Source organism: Gopherus flavomarginatus, chromosome 10 (assembly GCF_025201925.1).
Source record: "Gopherus flavomarginatus isolate rGopFla2 chromosome 10, rGopFla2.mat.asm, whole genome shotgun sequence".
NCBI classification, from domain to species: domain Eukaryota; kingdom Metazoa; phylum Chordata; order Testudines; family Testudinidae; genus Gopherus; species Gopherus flavomarginatus.
The window spans coordinates 43,270,552-43,293,197 of NC_066626.1; the positions used below are offsets into that span (position 1 = coordinate 43,270,552).

Consider the following 22,646-nt stretch of genomic DNA (forward strand, 5'->3'; position numbering starts at 1 on the left):
TTATCCTTAGGGTTGTTCTGAACCATTTGCAACTAAGAACTTTGCAAAGTAATGTTTCACACCCCCATCCCCTCACAAAAACAAAAAAAACCCAGACAGTACTGTTATGTGCTCTGGGAACATGCCAAAGAGTTTGGGTGTGCTTGTGGATACATAGAGTTCTTTTCTGTGTATACTACAAGCCAGAATTGTGGAAGACTTTTTCCACTTTCAGCCTCTAGACCTTAATTGACCATGAGCCACTAAAATCTTTTTAACAGGAATTGACTGATATACAATTTTCCAGTCTTTTCACAGTTTTCCATGTTCCCTGTTCCTACTAGTTCACAATTCCTCCCTTTCCCTAAAGGTTATTAATAACGTTGGAACTGAGAAGGCTAAAACATTATCTTTATTTAAATATAGCCTTTTTAGATAGAAAACTGCTTTATTTTCTTCTCCTATGAAAAGGGTGGAATGTGGGATTTACAAGCAAACATACAGGGCCACATACCACTGGAATTCGCAAAACATACCAGGCATGAAATGCAAATGTTGCAGCCTTTGTTCAGAATTTTCAGAAAGGGTTAGCTCCCATAATTAGGGCCAGATTTTCAGAAAAATTCAGCTCCCACATAGGCTCCTAAATAAGCAGTCAGATTTTCAAAAGAGCTTTGCATGATGAGTGAAGAGCTCATTTAAAAATTTGGCCATCAGAATCACAGTGGCATTTGCTGGGAGTGACCTTTGGAAAATCTGGCCTCAATTGTGGGTGCTCAGCACTTTAACATCTGGCATGGAGCTCTTTCGAAAATCTGGCCCTTACTTATGATTAAGGAAAGAAAATGGAACACAGTTAATTATCTCTTCTGACAAAGACTGCAATGGGACTCAGGAAGCAGCACAACAGTAATTAATTCTCATGATGCATTTAATAATATTGGCAAACATTTTCAAAGTTGGGTACTTAAATATAAGTGGCCTTATCCTGAGAGGTGCTGGGGACTTTCAGATTCCACTGAAGTCAGTGAGAGTTGAGAGTTCTCAATATCTCTTAAAACCAGACCTTTATATTTAGACGTCTAAATATGGATTTACGAGCCTAACTTGAGGCATCCAACTTTGACAACTTTGACCTAATGGGTAAGGAAAAAGTAGTAGACTTGATATATCTTATGCCTTACCTATACTAGCACTCTAAGTCGATGTAAAGTAATAACATAACTTAATGTAGTTTACATTGACTTAAAGCGGTGTCTACCCAGCTCTGTGTCAACGAGAGACTCTCTCCCATCAACATAGCTTCCACCTCTCGTTGAGGTGGATTAATTAAGTTGACAAAAGAGTGCTCTCCTGTCGACTTATCGTGTCCTCACTAGACCTGCTAAATCAATGCCACTGCATCACTTGCAGTGGTGCCGATTTAGCTCATAATATAGACAAGGCATTAATTTTAGTAAGGCTTTTGACACAGTGCCCACGTGATATTCTCACAAACAGACTAGGTAAATGTGATCTAGATGAAATTATTATTAGGTGGGTTCAAAACTGATTGATAACTACTCTTTCAATGGCACAGTCTTTCAATGGTTCACTGTCAAACTAAGAGGATGTATCTACTGGAGTCCTGCTGGGGTCTGCCCTGTGTCCGGTACTAATCAATATTTTCATTGATGACTTGGATAATGGAGTGAGAAGTATGCTTATAAAATTTGTGTATGACACCAAGCTGGGAGGGATTGCATATACTTTGGAGGATAGGATAAGGATTCAAAACAAACTTAATAAATTGGAGAATTAGTCTGAAAGCAACATGATGAAATTTAATAAAGAAAAATGCATAGTACTACACTGAAGAAGAAAAAATCGAATGCACAGCTACAAAATGGGGAAAACTGGCTAGGCATTAGCATTGCTGAAAAGGATCTGAGGGTTATAGTGGATCAAAAATAGAGTTCCAGTCAACAATGTGATGCAGTTGTGGAAAAGGCTAATATCATTCTGGGGTGTATTACCAGGAGTGTTGTAAGTAAGATATGGGAGATAATGAACCTGCTCTACTTGGCACTGGTGAGGCTTCAGTTGGAGTATTGTGTTTAGTTCTGAGTGCCACACGTTAGGAAAGATGTGGACAAACTGGAGAGTCCAGAAGACAGCAAAAAAATGATAAAAGGTCTAGAAAACCTGACCTATGAGGAAAGGTTAAAAACGCTGGGCATGTTTAGTCTTGAGAAAAGAAGACTATGGGGGGACCTGATAACAATCTTCAAATATATTAAGGGCTGTTACAAAGAGGACAGGGATCAACTGTTCTCCAGGTCCATGGAAGATAGGACAAGAAGTAATTAGCTTAACCTGCAGCAAGGAAGATTTAGATTAGATATTAGGAAAAGCTTTCTGACTATAAGGATAGCTAAACATTGGAACAGGCTTCCAAGATTATGGAATCTCCATTACTGGAGGTTTCAAAGAATGGGTTAAACAAGCACCTATTAGGGGTGGTTTGGAATACTAGGTACCGTGCAGGGCCCTCAACTCAAGGCCCCTTCCATCCCTTCATTTCTATGATTCTATAATTATGATTCTCTTTTTAGGGGAGAGCAGAAGTGAAAGTAAGCCAGTCCGGTCTGGTATGGCGTATCAGCAAGAGCCAGTACGCCATACCAGACCGCATCGGCTTCTGTGGCAGGGATTTAAAGGGCTTGGGTTGGGGAGACCCAAGCTCTTTAAATCCCAGCTCACAGCTCCAGGCTCCTCTGAGCTCCCCACCATGGCAAGTAGCCTGGAGGAGCCCTTTAAATTCTGCTTGCAGCTCCAGAGGCTGCTGCTTGGTCTCATTGAAAGTCAAATGGAATTTAGGCTCCTACATCAGCTAGGTAATCAACATTCTGAAGTACTCCACTAGGAAAAATTTAGATCACACTGCAGAAATAATACATTCCTAGATGCATTAAACTTTATTCTCCCATGCAGAAAGGATTATAATTCACAGAGAAAAAACAAGACAGAATAATCTGAAAAATTCTGGGCCTAATTCTGCTCCCACAGACACCAGTATAATCAGGAGTCATCAGACACCAGTTTAAAACTTGTGCAAGTGAGAGCAGAACCTGACCACTTGAGTTTTCCCACACTGGTCATGTAAGTCATGGATCCCATGATTTTCTGTTGAACGCGAAAGGCTTAGGGTACATCTACATTATAGGGACTACACTGCCATAGCTATACTGCCATAACTATGTTGTCATAACTCAGTGGTGTAGATCTACACTGACAGAAGGAATTCTTTCTGTTGCTGTAGTACCACCACCTTTCTGAACGATGGTAGCTAGGTAAACAGAAGCACTCTTCTATTGACCTACCAGCATCTACAATGGGGATTAGGTCAGCATAACTAGATCTGCCAGGGGTGTGGATTTTTCATACTCATGACCAATGTAGCTAAATCAACCTAAATTTTAAATGTAGACCAGGCCTGAATGTGACTGTCAGCCACCAGGATTACCAATGGGCAAATGAGGCAATTAAAAAGGAAGAAGAATGTTTTGGTTTTTGCATCAGCCAGCTATCACTGTAGAAAAAGAAGGGAAAATTCATATTCTAAAGGTTCTTTTAATGGGAAATCAGAGTATGGCCTTTACAGAAACTGAATTATCCAAGGAGGAATTTATTGAGCAATTTGAGAAACCTACTATCAGGTTTCTGATAGTATTCATCTGAAGGTTCTGAAATAAATTAAGTGTAAGATAATGGAGCTACAATCAACCCTGCTGAGCAGTTGTCCCTGAACACTGGAAACCCTAATATGGTGCCTTTTTATTTATTTTATTTTATTTTATTTATTTTTTGACAAAAGGAATGGATGGAGATTTGGGGATTTACTGACTGGTGAGCCCCACTTCAGTACAGGGCAGACTGATTGAGAGTCTCTGAAAAAAGAGTAGTCAAGCACTTAGATAAGTACAGGTTATGCAACACTAAGCAAATAGCATTAGGAATGCATGTTAATAATGAAAGGTCCCAGGGATCAGTAATAGGACCAGTGTTATTTAACTTACTAATTAATCATTTGGAGAAGAAGTGGACAGCAAGTTGGTGAAGTTTGCTGACGATACTTACTTTTTTTGATTAGTAACCCTGGGGGGCATTTCAGGTGGATTTAAAGACTTAGGAGAATGACAGCTAATGAAACTCAGTTTTGAAAAAGGGCAAGGATATTGTACGGATGGTTTAAGGACCTGGTTCAATGGGCATTGGATCAGGTCCTAGAAAGGAATGGGGAAATTATATAGAAAATACGCTAATTACAGTATTGCTAATCTCACAAATTCATAAAACAGATTTTTGAAAATCATAAGTTTGGCTAAAAAAATATTTTAAAAACTCGCATAGCTTTTTGGTCTGATTTCTCATTTTGGAACCCTTTGTGGGAATTGCCCCTTTGTAGATGTGTGAGCTTTTCAGGAAACTCCTCCTGGAATACACAAAAAGTAAACACAAATTTGGGGGCAGTGAGGGGGACCTACTTTCTTTTATTCCTGGTTGATACTTTACTACACTATCCCTTTCCCAGGAACTGATCTCAGCTGCCTCCTTCGTGTCACTCTAATGGGAACTACCTCCAGGCTTGCTCTTTCTGCTAACAGTGGGCACAGCAACAGGCAATCCTATCAGCATGCCAAACAACAGTATGCCCTTATTTGTAATAGGGTGTCTAGTTTTTATCTCCATATCTTTAAAGTGAATTGCAAGGTTAAAGTGAAAACAATGAAACCAATAGTAGTAACAATCCACCTCTGGCACCTACAAATACTGGCTCGGCATACACTTGTGTATAGCCTGCCAACCCAACACAATATGGAGAATATAGGCAAATTGATAACTATTCTGAGTGGCATAAAGGGAGTCTAAGAAGACCTTAGCTATACTGCAGGCAACTTGCTCTGCAGGGTGTGCTGTGTCAACCTGAGGTCAGTGTCATGCAACCGTGCAGGCAACCTGAGAAAACCAGAGATCATTGTCAACAAAAGAGCGAAATGGCTAAGTAGCACAAATCAAGAAGTGAACCAATGCTGGATTTTGATAAAATCAGAAAAGAGAGGCTGGAGGAAATTAATGCTCCAACACTGAAAGGACAGAAACAACATCAACATGAAGAAAGAAGTGACCAAGCATAGACTTTGCTAGATAACTGAAAAAGACGGTTACTCACCTTTGTAACTGTTGTTCTTCGAGATGTGTTGCTCATATCCATTCCAGTAGGTGTGCGGGCGCCGCATGCACGTTCGTCTGAGACTTTTACCCTAGCAACACTCAGTGGGCCAGCAGGGTGCCCCCTGGAGTGGCGCCGCTATGGCGCCGGTTATATACCCCAGCCGGCCCGCCGCTCCTCAGTTCCTTCTTGCCGGCTACTCCGACAGTGGGGAAGGAGGGCGGATGTGGAATGGATATGAGCAACACATCTCGAAGAACAACAGTTACAAAGGTGAGTAACCGTCTTTTCTTCTTCGAGTGCTTGCTCATATCCATTCCAGTAGGTGATTCCCAAGCCTTACCTAGGCGGTGGGGTCAGAGTGAGACGCTGCGGAGTGCAGAACCACTGAGCCAAAGGCAGCATCTTCTCTTGATTGGGCCACGAGCGCATAGTGAGAAGTGAACGTATGCACTGACGACCAGGTAGCTGCGCGGCATATCTCCTGGATGGGGATGTGTGCCAGGAAGGCGGTCGACGAGGCTTAAGCCCGAGTAGAGTGGGCGGTAAGACGGCCAATCGGGACGTGGGCCAAGTCGTAGCACATCGGATACAGGACGTTACCCATGATGAGAGCCTCTGAGCCGATATAGGCATACCTTTCATACGCTCCGCCACCGCTATAAATAACTGGGGCGAGCGCCTGAAGGGCTTTGTCCTCTGGATGTAAAAGGCGCGGGCTCAACGGACATCCAGGGTGTGAAGCTGTTGGTCCCTGCTTGATGCGTGCGGCTTCGGGAAGAAGACCGGTAGGAATATATCCTGATTAATGTGGAAGGCCGAGACCACCTTGGGGAGGAAAGCTGGATGCGGGCGTAGCTGCACCTTGTCTTTGTGGAAGATCGTATACGGGGGGTCCGCCATCAAAGCACGGAGCTCTGAAACCCGCCTGGCCGATGTGATAGCCACCAGGAAGGCCGTCTTCCAGGACAGGTACAGCAACGAGCAAGTGGCCAAGGGCTCAGAGGGTGGGGCTGTGAGCCGAGCCAGAACAAGGTTGAGATCCCAGGTAGGGGAAGGAGGCTTAACTGGTGGGTATAGGCGCTCCAAGCCCTTAAGGAATCTCGAAACTATCGGGTGAGAGAAGGTGGAACTGTTCGCCTCCCTTTGATGGAAGGTGGAGATGGTGGATAAATGCACCCTTATTGACGAGAGTGCCAAACCTTGTTCCTTGAGGTACCACAAGTATTCCAGGATAAGAAGGATCGAAACGGCCTCTGGAACTAGGGAACGTTGTGTACACCAAAGAGAAAACCGCTTCCACTTGGTGAGGTATGTCGTCCTCGTGGAGGGTTTCCTACTTCCCAAAAGGACCTGTTGGACCTGGGCAGAGCAGCGGAGCTCAGATTGGTTCAGCCAGACAGTAGCCACGCCGTCAGTGCAGGGACTGCAGGTCTGAATGGTGAAGCCTGCCGAAGTCCTGCGTTATAAGATCCGGGCAGAGTGGCAGTGGTATCAGGGTCGTTAGGGATAGGTCGAGCAGCATGGGATACCAGTGTTGCCTCGGCCATGCGGGGGCTATCAGTATCAGTCTGGCCCTGTCCCTGCGGAGCTTGAGCACGACTCTGTGCACTAGGGGAAAGGGTGGAAAGGCATAGAGAAGATGTCCCTTCCAGGGGATCAGGAACGCGTCCGAGAGAGAGCCCCGGGAAAGGCCTTGAAGGGAGCAGAATACCTGGCATTTCCTGTTTTCCCTGGAGGCAAATAGGTCTATCTGGGGAAAGCCCAACTTCCGGAATACAGAAAGAAGGATGTCCGGACGAATGGACCATTCGTGGGACAGGAAGGATCTGCTCAGGCGATCTGCGAGAGAGTTCTGGACTCCCGGAAGGAAGGAGGCTACGAGGTCTATCGAGTGGGCTATACAGAAGTCCCACAGTCGCATCGCCTCTTGGCAAAGGGGAGAAGACCGTGTGCCCCCCTGTTTGTTTATGTAATACATGGCCGTTGTGTTGTTTGTGAAAATCGCAACACAACGGCCCTGTAGATGGTGTTGGAAGGCTTGGCATGCCAAGTGGACTGCTCTCAGTTCGCGAACATTGATATGCAGAGCCAGCTCTCGTGAGGACCAAAGGCCCTGGGTGTGAAGGTGCCCTAAGTGTGCACCCCAGCCCAGGGATGAAGCATCCGTCGTTAACGACACCGAAGGCTGTGGTAGGTGGAACAGGCGACCGGCACACACCAGGGAAGGTGTCAGCCACCAGTTGAGGGAGTCCAGGGTTTTTGTTGGGATTGTGACTACCATGTCCAGGGCATCCCTGCGCGGACGATAAACCGAGGCAAGCCAAGTCTGGAGAGGGCGCATGCGTAGTCTCGTGTGCTTTGTCACGAAAGTGCACACTGCCATGTGGCCGAGTAGGATGAAGGTGGTACGGACAGAGGTTGTTGCGAAGGCTTGTAGCCTCTGGATGAGAGAGACTATAGCCTGGAACCTCTGTGGAGGTAGACTGGCCGTTGCAAGATTCGAGTCCAGCATGGCCCCGATGAATTCTATCCTCTGCGTAGGAAGCAGAATGGACTTGTCTAGGTTGAGGATCAGACCTAGATGGGAAAATAGGTCCTTGATGATGCTTACGTGTGCGGCAACCTGAGCCTCGGAGGTCCCTCGAATAAGCCAGTCGTCGAGATACGGGAAAACGTGAACTCGATGGCGGCGGAGGTAGGCGGCGACTACTGCCATACACTTTGTGAATACTCGAGGGGCCGAGGAGAGGCCAAAGGGAAGGACCGCAAATTGGTAGTGGTGGCGGTTTATCACGAAGCGAAGGAAACTTCTGTGTGAGGAGTAAATCGCAATATGAAAATATGCATCCCTCATGTCGAGAGCAGCGTACCAATCTCCGGGATCCGAGGAGGGTATAATGTTTCCCAGGGATACCATGTGGAACTTGAACTTCGTGATGAACTTGTTCAGAGCTCGCAGGTCCAGGATGGGCCGGAGGCCTCCTTTTGCCTTGGGAATTAGGAAGTACCTGGAATAGAACCCTCTTCCCCTTAGGTGCTCCGGAACCTCCTCTATAGCTCCCAATGCAAGGAGCTTCGAAACCTCCTGCAGAAGGAGTTGCTTGTGAGAGGGGTCCCTGAAGAGGGACGGGGAGGGAGGGTGGGAAGGAGGGGACGAATTAAACTGAAGGCGGTAACCACACTCGACCGTGCTGAGAACCCATAGGTCCAATGTTATCTGGGACCATGCAGGGAAGAATGCGGCAAGGTGGTTGGTGAACTGAAAAGGATCCTGGGAGGTAATTGGTACAGTGCTCCAGAGCGCACCCTCAAAAGTTTGGCTTTGGTCCCGCCAGTGGTTTGGCGGGTCCGGAGTTGTTACCCCCTTGCAGGCCCGATTGGCGTCTGCGGGAGTTACGGCCTCTCCTTCTGGAGAAGTCCTGTCTTGGCCAAGGCGGGGGATAGTGACGCTGAGGTTGAGGGTGGAAAGGTCGCCTCTGGGTCTGTGGCATATGCATGCCGAGGGACTGCATGATCACGTGGTTATCCTTCAAACTATGGAGGCGCTGATCTGTCTTTTGGGAGAACAGGCCCTGACCATCAAATGGTAGGTCCTGTATAGTGTATTGCAGCTCTGGTGGTAGACCGGATGCCTGCAGCCACGATATGCGCCTCATGGCGATCCCTGAGGCGACTGTTCTAGCTGCCGAATCAGCGGCATCTAGCGAGGCCTGGAGGGAGGTTCGTGCCACTTTTTTCCCCTCCTCCAGGAGAGCCGAGAACTCCTGGCGGGAATCCTGCGGGACTAGTTCGAGAAACTTCCCAACCGACTCCCATGTGTTATAATTGTATCTACTCAGGAGGGCTTGCTGATTTGCCACTCTGAGCTGGAGGCCCCCAGCAGAGTAGACCTTCCTTCCCAACAAGTCCATGCGCCTGGCTTCCCTCGATTTAGGCGCAGGGGCTTGTTGGCCATGGCGCTCTTGCTCGTTAACTGATTCAACCACTAACGAACAAGGGGGAGGGTGTACGTACAGGTACTCGTACCCCTTGGATGGGACCATATATTTGTGCTCGACCCCTTTGGCTGTAGGTAGAACGGAAGCCGGGGTTTGCCAGATTGTATCCGCTCGAGCCTGTATGGTACGAATAAAGGGGAGGGCAACCCTTGTTGGGGCCTCCGCTGACAGGATGGTGACCACTGGGTCTTCCACCTCAGGAACTTCCTCCACGGGCAGGCTTATATTAAGAGCGACCCGGCGAAGGAGGTCCTGGTGAGAGCGGAGGTCAATTGGTGGCGTTCCAGATGTGGATGTCCCCGCTACTGCCTCGTCTGGTGACGAAGAGGAGGAGACCCCAGGGACCACTGGGTCCTGAAGCGAGTCGTGGTCCTGTGGGACATCCTGGGGTGGGTCTTGCACATCGGAGCCCAGCGCTGGGAGATGTTCTGCATCCTCTGGAGGGGGTCTGCTCACCGTGGCCTCTGGCGCCCTATGTTCAGAGGGCCTCGAGCACGGCGGTGGATGTGGGGCACCTTGGCTCTGATGGTAAGCCCAAGGAGTCCAAAAGGACCACTGCTGAGGGTCCTGCTGGTTGTCTGAGTCCTCGTACGACGCCGATCCGGCATGGGAGGAGACTGATGGTGGACGAGATGGCCATGGCGGTGCGGAGACTGCGAAGTGATGGTGCCTGCATCCGCTGGAATCGTCCCTACACGGTGCCGGGGAGCAGTGCCGCGACCCTCTACGGTGCCAAGATTGCGACCGGGACCTGCGACCAGCTCGGTGCCGGGAGGTCGACCGGTGCCGGAAGCCGTAGTGTCGAGAATGGCTGCGAGAAGCCCGGTGCCGTGAGTGATGACGGGACCTGGAACGGTGCCGGTAGTGTCCGGACGGCGACCGGGACCTCGAGCAGTACCACGAGTACGACCAGTACCGTGACGGGGAGCGGTACCGGGACTGCGAGGGGCCGCATGATTGAGAATGATGGCGGGACGGTGAGTGTCTGCGGGACCTGGATCGGGACCGAGAGTGACGAAGTCCCATGGTACCTGGCGAAGAAGGTCTGACAAGGGCCGGCTTGCCTGTGGATTGGGGGACCCGCACCGGTGGTGCCGGGGCTCGAGGCAGCTCAGGCTCCGTTAGCACGATCAGGTCCCGTGCCACGGAGAACGCCTCCAGAGTGGAGGGCACGACAAGCTCAACCGCGGCCCGCGCCGGGGAGCTGGTATGCACCGGACTCAACGGCTCGTCTGGGGCCGGAGTCAACGGTGCGGCGGAAGTTGACGCTGCGGCAGACGGCAGTGCAAGGCAGTCCGGTCTGGCTAAGTGCTCTGACTGCGGTGCGGGCACTGCAGCCGCAGGAGGCTTGCACTTCTTGCTCGGAGGTGACTTCGAGCGGTGCTGGGTAGAAGTCGGTGCCGGAGAAGGCCGGTGACTCGGAGTCTTCACTGAGGTATGTTCCGGTGCTGATGAAGCGGCTGATCTCGGTGCCGGTGTCGAGGAGTGGCGAGTCAGCGCTGCCTCCATCAGCAGCTGCCTGAGGTGAACATCCCGCTCTTTTTTGGTTCGGGGCTTAAAGGCCTTACAAATCCGGCACTTGTCTGTTAGATGGGCCTCGCCCAAGCACTTAAGGCAGGCTTCGTGTGGGTCACCAGTAGGCATTGGCCGACGACAGACCGCACACGGCTTGAAGCCCGGTGAGCCGGGCATGGGCCCGGCACCGGGGTCGGGGAAGGGGCTAACCCCCCAATCCCGTCAAACTATCTACACTATACAAACTGAACTACTAAATACACTAACTAACTACAATTAAACAAACTATATACAATAAGAGAAGATGAGTGAATCACTAGGGAGGTGGAGAACAGCACGCTGTGCTCCACAGTTCCAATGACCGACACGGGCGGTAAGAAGGAACTGAGGAGCGGCGGGCCGGCAGGGGTATATAACTGGCGCCATAGCGGCGCCACTCCAGGGGGCGCCCTGCCGGCCCACCGAGTGTTGCTAGGGTAAAAGTCTCCGACGAACGTGCACGCGGCGCACGCACACCTACTGGAATGGATATGAACAAGCACTCGAAGAAGAAGCTTTATTTCTGTAGTGAGGTGGTGTGGCTCCCCTCTGCCCCGGAGCAGGACTAGCCCATTCGGAGTAGGCAGAGCTAGGGAGCTTGGAGCCCACCCCTCAGAGGGTCAGGCTGTGACCCGGAAGTATAAAGGCTCACCCTCAGAACTGACTAGGTAGCCAGCCACCAGGCAGCCAGACATCTCCTGCCTAGCCCATGACGGGGAAACCCCTGCGGCCCAAGGTACACGCCAGGACTGACCTGACCAGCTGGTGCTCACTACCCGGAGGAGGTGCCGGACCTGCCCTATGCCCACTACCTGGAGGAGCTGCCGGGCCTGCCACTCGCCCACTACCCCAAGGAACCCATGGTAGTGGACCCCCAGAGGACAATACCATGACCCAGGTACTACCCGAGGGGGAGTCTGGAAGTAGCCCGTGGGCAGCCGACCCTAGTCTGGCTGCAGCACTGCCAGAGCCCATGTCAGTGTGTTGTGGCCAGGATCCCCACTGGCTATGCAGCGAGTCTTCTGCCACTGTTAGGGCCCTGGGCTAGGAAGCAGTGGAAAGGGAGGGCCTGCGTCTCCTCTGCCACCCAACTTGCTGGTGGCAGTCTCCACCTAGGGCCTGGGCTTGGAGGCTTGGGCCTACTGTTGTTGCTCAGCCCTGCCTGGGGGTCTGAGCTCCTGACTCCATATCGCCCCGCCCTGACCTAGGGCCTGGGCTTGATACTATTTGTACTGTCAATGCTCAGCCCTGCCAGAAGGCCTGAGCCCCAGCTCATTGCTGCCCTGCCCTGACCCAGGGTCTGGGCTTATTGCTACTGTTTATACTGCCAGTGCTCAGCTCTGCCGGAGGGCCTGAGTACCTGACTCACTGTTGCTCCGCCCTGATCCAGGGGCTGGGTTTATTCCTATTGTACTGTGGTGGCTTAGCCCTGCCTGAGAACCTGAGCACTCGACTCATTGTTGCCCCACCCTGACCCAGGGCCTGGGCTTGCAGTGTTTATTGCAGTTACTGCAAGGGCCACCAGGAAAGACTCCCATGGCTGGACTAATTCCTCAAACCTCAGCAGTGTGCAGTGAGCCAGTGTGGCCAGGGGTGGCTCTATGTATTTTGCCACCCCAGGCACGGCAGTCAGGAGGCTTTTGTTGGCACGCCTGCAGGAGGTCCGCCGGTCCCACGCCTTCGACGTACCCACTGCCAAATTGCCGCCGAAACCGTGGGACCAGTGGACCTCCCGCAGGCATGCCGCTGAAGGCAGCCTGACTGCCGCCCTCACAGCAACCAGCAGGCCGCCCCCTACGGCTTGCCGCCTCAGGCATGCTCTTGGTGCGCTGGTGCCTGGAGTCGTCCCTGGGATAGGCTTCCCTCTGCCCCGGAGAGGGTCGAGCCCTGGCCAGCACCTCTACAATTCCAAAGAAAAGAATTTACACAATTGGAGCTTGAAAGCATGAAAAGAGATCAGTGGTGTTGAACCACATGCAAACGTATTGATAGAAGCAATGATACAGGATAAACAGCAGCCAGAAATGATTGAGGAAATATTGAGGACAAATATGAGTGAAATCTCACCTGAAGAAAGTTTGGGAAATATGAATGATTTGTTGCTTGAGATCATACAGAGTTAAGAGACACTGATCACCAACCAACTCTACCATGTATGAAATGTATAGACCAGCAAAGACCAGATGATATAGTACAAGAATCGAATGAAACACTCAAGGAAGCTGTAAGACCAACGAGTATTTGCTAGTTCAATGTATGCTACAGCAACAGTAGCAGCTCATTGGCTTAACATCAAGCCTGATGAATGAACCACCAGAAAACTCCAAATATTCCACACCATCCATGGAAATGAAGGTTAGACCAGAAGATTAAGCTTTTACACTGAATTTGAGAAAAACCATCTGAAGAGAAAACAGAAGTGAAAGGCCCTGGAGATGAAATATCTGCTGAATGAAAGGGATGTGAGAGTGGTAAAGGAACAATGTAAACAAGCTGATCACACCGAGTCAGAGACTTGAAAGATATTTAGTATGATGCTGTCAGTATCAAGAGAAAAGACCTTTCACGAGAGACTCTAAGAGATTCTTTGATCAGGTCAATGTTAAAAGCAAAATAGGAAAAAATAGAAAGTCAATAAATAATGTGGAAGAGTTTCAGTGCTCCTGGAAGGAAATCTGGTCTGAGGATGTACAACATAACCAGACTGTGGACTGGATTAAAAATGTGAGAGAAAATTTAAAAACCACACAATAGAAGAATACAGAGGAATATCAAAGAAAGAAGTAGATGAGGTACCAACAGGAATGAAAAATTGGAAAGCTTCCACACCAGATGCGGTGCATGGATTCTGACTAAAATGCCTTTATGGTTGTTTACTTGAACAACTTAATAAATGTTTGAAGAACGAATGTCCAAGACAGATGGTGACAGGGAGAATCATCCTCATACAAAAAAAGACAGAAGGCTGCAGTGATTCTATGAATTATAGACCAATCAAGTATTTTCTAAATATGTGGAAATTTCTAACAGCATATCTGGCAAAGAAGATCTGGACAGTGCTAGCTCACAATGGAATTCCACCTCCTGAGCAAAAAGGCTGTACAGTAAACATGAAAGGGACAAAACACTGCCTTAGGCTGAACAGGAGGATCACAGAAGATGCCAAAACAAAACACAAAAAAAACCCACATATGACCGCATCCCACATTCATGTATCCTCGACACACTGAAAATGCACAAGGTTCATCCAAAGATCATTTCCTGTCTGTAGCAATCTGTGGTTAACTGGAACACTCAACTGTACCTGGAAGGGACTCTCATTGATGAGGCCCTAATTAAAAGAGGAATTTTTCAAGAGAATTCCTTATGCCATTTGTGGTAGCAATGCTGCTGCAGACATGGATGGTCCATGAGATAAATTATGGTTATCATAACAGCGAACAACAACAACCAGTTAACCATTTGTTATATGTTGATGATCTGAAACTATGGATGGTCAGAAAAGGAGACAGAGAGTGAAGACCTGTGTAGAACAGTTTGGTGAAGATATAAAGCTATGGGTTGGCTTACATAAATGTGTGTTGGTGTCCATACAGGGGGCAAATTGATACAACTGAATGGCATACAAGTTAACAAAGGTACTATCTAAGCTCTCTCTCAGCATGGCCCCTACAAACACCTTGCAATCAGGGAACTGTTAAAATTACATCATAAGGAAGTCAAAGAAGAAGTGAGGAAAGAATATGACAGACAAATAAAAACTACACTGAGGACAGAACTCAACTCAAAGAATTTGATCCGTGGACAATACATTGCTGGAGTGATCAAGAGAATCAAGAGAAGAAAATATTTGTCATGCAAACAAGAAAGCTCCTGGCAAAGCATAAAGTAATGAATATGAATCAAGACATGGACAGGATGTACATCTGACAATGTGGTGGAAGAAGAGGTCTGCTCTCTGTGGAGGAAGCAACTGACAATGAAGAATATAACATCAAAATATATGAGGAGTTAGCCAGAGTAAAAGATCATCTGGTTATGATAACATGCAACTGCTGAGCATGCATCCCAGCCCAAGACAGCATAAAAGAAAGAAGAAACCAAATTGCCAAAGAAGGACTTGAAAGATTTACAGAGAAATCAATGCACAGACAGTGGTGGAGAGAGACTGAACCCATTAGTGAATGAAGATTAACAAACTCATGGTCTGTAGGAGGACACCTAAAAAAAAAAAATAGACAGGGTGCCTCATTATGAGTGCGCATGAGCAGTCCTTAAGACTTAATTACATTTGAAAACAAAATTGACTAACAGAACTGCTCCCCAAACTGCAGAATGTGTTCTAAAGAGCAAGAGCTAGTGGAGCATGTGTTGAACACTTGCAGGAGCCTGTCTGGGAGAGAGTATTTGAACAAACACAATGAAGTAACCAATGGTAGGTCTACACTGCAGTTAAAATCCTGCAGCTGGCCTATGCCAGCTGACTCAGGCTCATAGGCTAAGGGGCTGTTTAATTGCAGTGTAAATGTTTGGGGAGCCCAAACTCTAGAACCCTGTGAGGTGGGAGGGTCCCAGAGCTCAGGCTGCAGCCTGAACCTGAATGTCTACACTGCATTTAAACAGCCCTTAGCTAGAGTCAGCTGGCACTGGCCAGCCGTGGGTTTTCAACTGCAGTGTAGACATAATCCAAGTGTATGTATTGGAGTCTCTACAGCAAGTATGGACTCAAACACAGTATGTGGTATTAGGACCACTGAATTGAAAATGCTCTAGATAATGAACAGGCTAAGTTTTTATGGGATTCAGCAATTGCCACAGACAAATGGTGCAGGCAAATAGGTTGGACGTTGTTGTTGTAGAAAAAAAGACAATTGTGACCATGTTAATTGATACCTTCATACTAGCAGACAGAAGTATAAAAAAAATAAACAAGAAGAGAAGATAGTGAACTATGAAGAACTTTGCCATAAAGTGGAATAATTATGGAAAACTAAAACAAAGGTGATCCCAGTGATTACTGGGGTACTTGGAGCATCCCTAAGGATATGAATGAGCAACTCAAGAACAAATAGAAGTGCAAGACATCACAATCAGTGACCTCCGGAAGAGCATGCTCCTAGGCTTTGCATGACTTTTAAGGACAGTCAAAGGAGAATGAGAGCATTTGAGCACCTAAAATGCAGGAATTCTGTGGAGGGTTTAACAAAATCCCTGACTACTAAAGTTAGTAGTCACTGTGTGATCAGGATTTATTGGTGACTCATGGGACAAATTTTAGACAGCAGCTTTCCTCTTTTTATGCTTACATATCTTGTATGTTTTTAAGGCTATTTGTTTAAAAACAACCCCCATGATGTATTAATATTGAGGGATAATAATAAAGTTAATCCTGTATTCCAGTGCTTTATTTACCTGCCACCCACCACCTTCCCAGTGCCCACTGAGAAGCTTGTGAGAAGCATTCAACACCGAAAAAAGTTTTAACTACCTACCTAAAGAAATTCCTCTCCCCACTCATCAAATCCAGCACTTCCTGGTTAGCTGACGATATCCCAGAATATGTCATTCTGTGACATAACAGATATCGTTTTAGCAAGCTGTAGCATCTTTGGCTTCATAGAATGATATATTCTGGGATGGAAGGTTTTGAGGAGGGCTCAGAAGGTTTTTCACTTTCCTTGATGGGCTTAAGTTTTGGCCAAGGCAGGGTCCTCAAGGTAAATTTTGCCCATTCTGTTTTGATTTAGATATTATAGGCAAGATTCTGATTGTGATTTGGCCCCTGTGTGCTGCTCAGGCCATGAAAAGGAGCCAGCTTCTAGCTGTAATCGACCAGTTGAGGATTTCTGCTCGTGGCTGGGGATATCAGAAAGTGGGTTGGCAAAACTGATATATGCAGATATGCTTCGTTGCCAAATTCAGATCAAGTGCAATTCCCATTGAAGCCAATGTAACCCTAAAATTCTTCACAATCAGAAAGTTCCACAGGCTGCCGCTCAGTTCTATACAGTAAAATGTAAGAACATGCCATTTAAATGATAGGAAGTATTTATGCCACTAACGTATAAATTAATGTTATGCAGATATTTATACTCCTACTTTGTACAGTAAAAAGCTATTTGTTAAGTAACTAGCAACATAGTCACAATTGTGATATATCAATTATTGAGGTTCATGTAAAAAGGTCCTTTGTATTTGAGTACAGTTCCTTCTTATTTCGAAATTAGGCAGCTAAATGTAGGAGATATTTAGTGCTCAGTTGAAATAAGAAGCTGGTGTTTTTAATAACATTTAATGTCATTTAATAGCCTGTATTTACTTCTACTCTGCTCTACAGGCTAAGTGGATAGCCTAAATTCATTTGAAGGAATTTAAGTTTTTAAAAGTCTCTACCTACATGTGCCCATTTCTTTTGTACATTTTGGAAACAGTATGATTTCCTCAAATATTAGAATATATACTCTCAATTCAGTTATGCTGAACTTTTGAATTGACTTCAGGAAGAAAGCCAGATTGTGACACATTGAATTGTATACAGTTGTGTTCCTGTGGATATCACGAATTGAAACTGAGTACCCTAGATGTAATTCTGCTTTCTGACCCACAGAATACATTTCAGCTCATTTTTTATTCTCACAAACTACCTACCTAAAAAACCTAACCAACCACCAAATAAAAAGAAAATCTAAAGAAAATTTTATTATTCTACACTTGAATGTAAAGGTATGTGAATCAACAATGAAGCTGCCTTCTCTAGGGATATATTACAGGCTACCGTGTTAAACATCTGAACTATTATTCATCAGCATTCCTGTTTCCTATATGTTTCCTATATGACTGAACAGCCATATGCTTAAAAAAACCCAGTACCCAGTAACAGCCACACATGGAAGTGCAGCTTGATTTATGAAAGGTAATTGATAGAATCCAGACTTGCAAGATACTAAGTGTCTTTTATGAAATGCTGAGTACTCCCAAGTCTCATTGAAGTCAGTGGTGGGGAGGAGGGTGCTGCTGAGAAATTTACAGGATCAGGCTCATAATTTGCAATATTTATCAGGCATAAAACCAAGTATCATCAGAAGTGGTGACATTTTAACAGACTACAGCTCTGGATTAGAGAATGTGTGGATTTTATTGTGAAGCTCAGAGTGTGTATCAAGTACATTCCTGCGTAAGAGATGGATGGGCAATGCACTCCCATTAGCAACTGTGTTCTATGTGTGTTCTACCCAGCCCAGATTTGTCTCAATGCCTGCTGGTCCCTGAAGTTTCATGAGCCTGAGGGGCTATATAGCTGTGAAAAATACTACCTAATCCAAGAAAACACATCTACCTGGAAAACAGAGAGTAATTCCAAAAATAGCCTGATACAGGGTGGGGAAATAGTCAGCCTGGAATGGGCCTATCTATCAGAGAGAGAAGGTGGGTGAGGTAATATCTTTTACTGGACCAACTTCTGTTGGTGAGAGAGAGATGCTTTTAAGCTTACATCGAGCTCTTCTTCGTGTCTGGGAAACATACTCAGCATGATAGAGATGGTGGCAGCTGATTTTTACCATCATCAGCAGGCAGCTGAAGGGATCACCATGCCGCTACCAGCACGACTAAGACGACCGCAAGAGAGTCCCGCTGGAGTACCTCACAAGGGTAGGGAGCTGCACCCTGCAGCCGCACACATGGCGAGTTATGGATCTCCTCAGGGAGAGAGGACCAGCAAGCAGACAGAGTTGTGGTGGTAAGTTTTACAGAGCTCATTTCCATGAACTCTCCCTTTGCCCAAACAGCATTGCAACAAGCTTTTATTCTTTTTGCCCTTGTTCATTGGGCCAAACCTTTCCCTTCCATAAATCAGATTGCTGCACTAAAGAGCACTGTAGCCTTCTGGGCTTGTGTGGCCCAGGAAGATGCATGTGGTTGCACCTGGTTAGAAACCTTTAATGACACACACTGTAACATTTTGTACAAATTATTCAATCCAAACCAATCACTAAGTTATCATTGAATTTAACTGAACTGAATGTTATGAGTACAAGGAGAGAAATCAGAAGTACGGGTTTGGACATTTTAAAAGGTCACCTTTTTTAAAATCTTACTCCATGAAATAATGCAGTCTACTTAAAGTCAAATAAGTCATCAGTTTTCAGAGAGCTCTATTAAGAGGTGTAGCAGCACAGCAAGAGCCTGCTAACTGGGAAGTATATATTCCAGGGAGAACCCAGAACTGTCATTCTTGGGCCAGAGAGACAAAGACGTGTCAAAGAGAGGTTCCTACCCCAGTGAATAATCAATGCAATGGCCTGGATCACAGCTATAGAAGAGTCAGCTGCCTCCTGCAGCTCCAGCTGAAGGTAAGATACATGAGGGCAACTGGATGGAGTGGATCAGCTGGTAGAGCTTGGAGTGAAGAAGGTCAAAAGACCTGCTCTCTCAGCAAAGAGGTAGAACCAGGGTTCAGACTTGCTCTACTCCTAGGCTCTCTGAAGGGGACTTACTGACCTGCCTTTTACTGTTATTGTTTCTACTGTAGATGTGCATGGAGCATTACAGACATAAAAGAAAACTATGCCCCTACCTCAAGGAGCTTCCACTTTAGCAAATTTAGTCACAAGTGTGTAGTCCAGTCCTGTGAAACGCTGAGCAGACTTAACTCTCACTGAAGTCAATGGGTACTGAGGGTGCTGCTGATAAATTTACAGGCCCACAATCTGGACAGATAACACAACAAACAAAGAAATCAAACTCTGATAAGAGAGAGAACATCGAGATGACTAAACTGGTGGAGGGATTGACCCGGTTACAGGTTTTCTTACTTACAGAAGAACAGGCTACCAAAGAGATGGGTGAATGATGAGGCAGGGTATTTGTTTTCAGCGCCTATTCCTTTCACCTTGTGTTGTATGGGATATGATTTTTGTGAAAATAATGGACACCAAAGGATTCAACGCACCAGTGTTCTTCACAGCCAAGACTGGGAGCGGAGTAGTCGTTCACAGACTCAGTATCAGCTGGGTAACCATCGCTACTTTTCAATCTTGAATAATTTTTTCGAACAATGTATCCCCTGAAAGCTAGACAGACACAAGTATGAATAAGAGGAAACGTCACAATCAGTCCTACACAGAACGAACAGCTTTTCTCATACAGAACAGGCACCGTCCTGCTCAGAGCTGAGTGCTTTTGGCCCCTATTTGAATAAATGGAGGCGAAAGGCAGTCAGCACCTTGCAGAATTGGGTCCACTTTTAAAACACTGGAAAAATATATAGGGCCTGATTTTCACTTACACTAAGGCCACTTTACACCACTCTGGTAGTGCAAAGAAACTTAAAATGAGAATAAATGTAATTAATTAGTTTAAATGAAAATCAGGCCCATGATATATTAACTAAAACAGTAATAAAAAAAAAACTATTCAGTTTTACCCTCAACTACCAGGATTAGAACTTATTAACATTTTTCAACATTTGAAATTTTGACTTAATTTTTTGTCAAGTTTTAACAACAAACATCACAATTTTTTCTTCCCTTGTTTTTCAAGCAGCTGTAACCATAACAGAGCATTTTAAAGATACATTAGGCTCAATCATGTCAAATATCTTCAGATGCCAAGAAATGTTTTGAAGTTATACCACCAACACAAAAGCACACAAGTTAAGCAGCAGGTAAGAAACAGTAAATTAGATAAGAAGCTTCCAGTGCAATGGAATGACAAAAAAAGTCAGTGGGTAAAATTTTCAAATGTGCTTAAGCCCTACAGAAAGTCAATAGGATTTTGGCACCTGAGTCAGTTCAGCACTTTTCAAAATTGTATCCAATATAAATTTGGGCTTCATTCTCTCTAGCACTGAGCAAAGATATAATAACTCTTGTATACAGCACAGGTAAGACCAGACCTTATGAATACAGTGGTGCATTTGAGAAGCAAGAAATTTAAGGAAATGTCACAAAGGAAACTAAAATCAAGGGTTTCCTTCTCTCCCCTAGAATCTATATCAAACACTGATTTATTTTAAACCATAAATAAAATGATTAAATGGCAGGAGAGGGTTGACATGAGGAAAATACATACAACGTAGTTTAAATACAATACACACTCGAAAATGATGATAACCTTCTACTGCACAATATATGAATCATGGAAACAACATAGGGAAAGGATTGTCTGTCATGGACCACCCCCGAGTATAGTAAGAACTAATAGGATGATAACATGCAAAAGAGAACTTGGAGTGAATATGAGGACACATCTCCCAGCAGTGGCCTCAATTAGGAAAGTCTCTCTACTTTAGGAAAGGCAGTAAAGCATCAGGTTCAGTCTGCAGAATCATCCCACATGGAATAGGAGAAAGCCCCATCACCTGAGTTGTTGAAATCTAAGCCCTGATGTTGTAATGACATCAGTGAGACTCTGTATGGGCATAGTGGATCCCAATGCAGGATCAGGCCCAAGAAATTTGAGAATATACTGAATGGATTGATCCTGCACTGGCTAAAGGATGTAGTAGGATGGAGAAGGGCCCAGATAACCTAAATATAGGAGGATAGATCAGAAGACCTACAGGTCATTTCCATCTCTAATGCTTATGATTTCTATGAAATCAGAAATGTGTGTTGATAACAGCTATTTTTCCCAGTATCAGAGGGGTAGCCATGTTAGTCTATATCCACAAAAACGAGGAGTTTGATGGCACTCTGAGAAGTGGTGTTTTTCACCCACGAAAGCTTATGCCCAACTAAATCTGTTAGTCTTTAAGGTACCACTGGACTCCTCATTGTTTTTATTTTTCCTACAGTGTTTTAAATTCCAGGACCACTAGGCATTATCCACACAAAAGAAGACAAAGTCCCTGCCCTGTACAGTTTACACCTTAAAATCCTCACATTTTGGGATTATTCATGGAGTCTCATCTTTCAACATTTAACTATTCTTTTAAAAGCAGCCCATACTGATGTTCTGTTATGTAATAATTAGTGTGTGTTAAAGAAAATAGAAAAATAGTCACCATAATCTCTTTTAAAGTGTTTCCTTAGGGAGAGCTGTAACCTATCCCCTTCCTGTCTAGTTTAATCACAGGATAGCATTAACTGTCTTCTCTTCAACCAGTGTTTCTCGAGAAAATCTATGTAGTCACATTTTTCTGTGCAATACAAGAAAATGAAAGCCACCTGAACTGCTTGAGCTGTGGTATGCAGTGCACCATAACAACCAAAATATTTCAGTGCCTTTTGGAATTTTCAGAATTGCCAGTGTTAGAAGCAGCAAAAATTGCTTTTTAGTAAGATGTCTTTATCTTTCACTTAATTTCCACTGAAATAAATAACCATTCTTTTGCAGAAAGAATGATAGAAGTTGGGCCTGCTGAGGTGCTGTAAATACAGCATTAAGGTGTCATGAGACTGAAGCACTTTCCCTCCTTAATAATAAGACTGGAAAAGTCTGCCTATCTGGCAGAGTGAGGCAAACATTCAGTTGCCTCATGTGATCAGCCTTCCAATCCTTAACTATCTCCTACTGACCAGACAAGAAGCCTACTCTGATGTTGGCTGCAAAGACAACTGGCCAGCAGCAGCTATCTCTACAGAGCTGAAATGTGCCAAATACTGGTCAGTCTATGGACAAGTTTAAATAAAAAGGAGCACTGAAAATAAACTAAAATAATAAAATAATGATAGCAGCAGCAGGTTTGTTTTTCACTTAAGTCTGAATCTTTAGACTTTTTTTCCTCTTTACTGTTTTTAAAAACAGAGTGTCACATTTCTTACAATGGCATTTTTTACCCTGTGGATACACTGGACCCCTCTTCACTTTTTTTTTAATGCAATGAAACAATTCAGGATTGTCCTTCATTCACTAAATAAATGGAGCTTGACTATATCTGATTTCACTGTAACAGGCTC

General features: G+C 45.6%; 1 protein-coding gene across 1 annotated transcript in view; it reads right to left on the reverse strand.

Annotated features, from left to right (window-relative positions):
- The window catches only part of MYO3B (myosin IIIB), a 390,911-nt gene that overhangs the window by 99,232 nt on the left and 269,033 nt on the right, over positions 1 to 22,646 (reverse strand). The window contains exon 30 of the mRNA XM_050916262.1: positions 19,697 to 19,817. Coding sequence (XP_050772219.1) covers positions 19,697 to 19,817 — 121 coding nt within the window. The remainder of the gene's footprint in view (positions 1 to 19,696; positions 19,818 to 22,646) is intronic.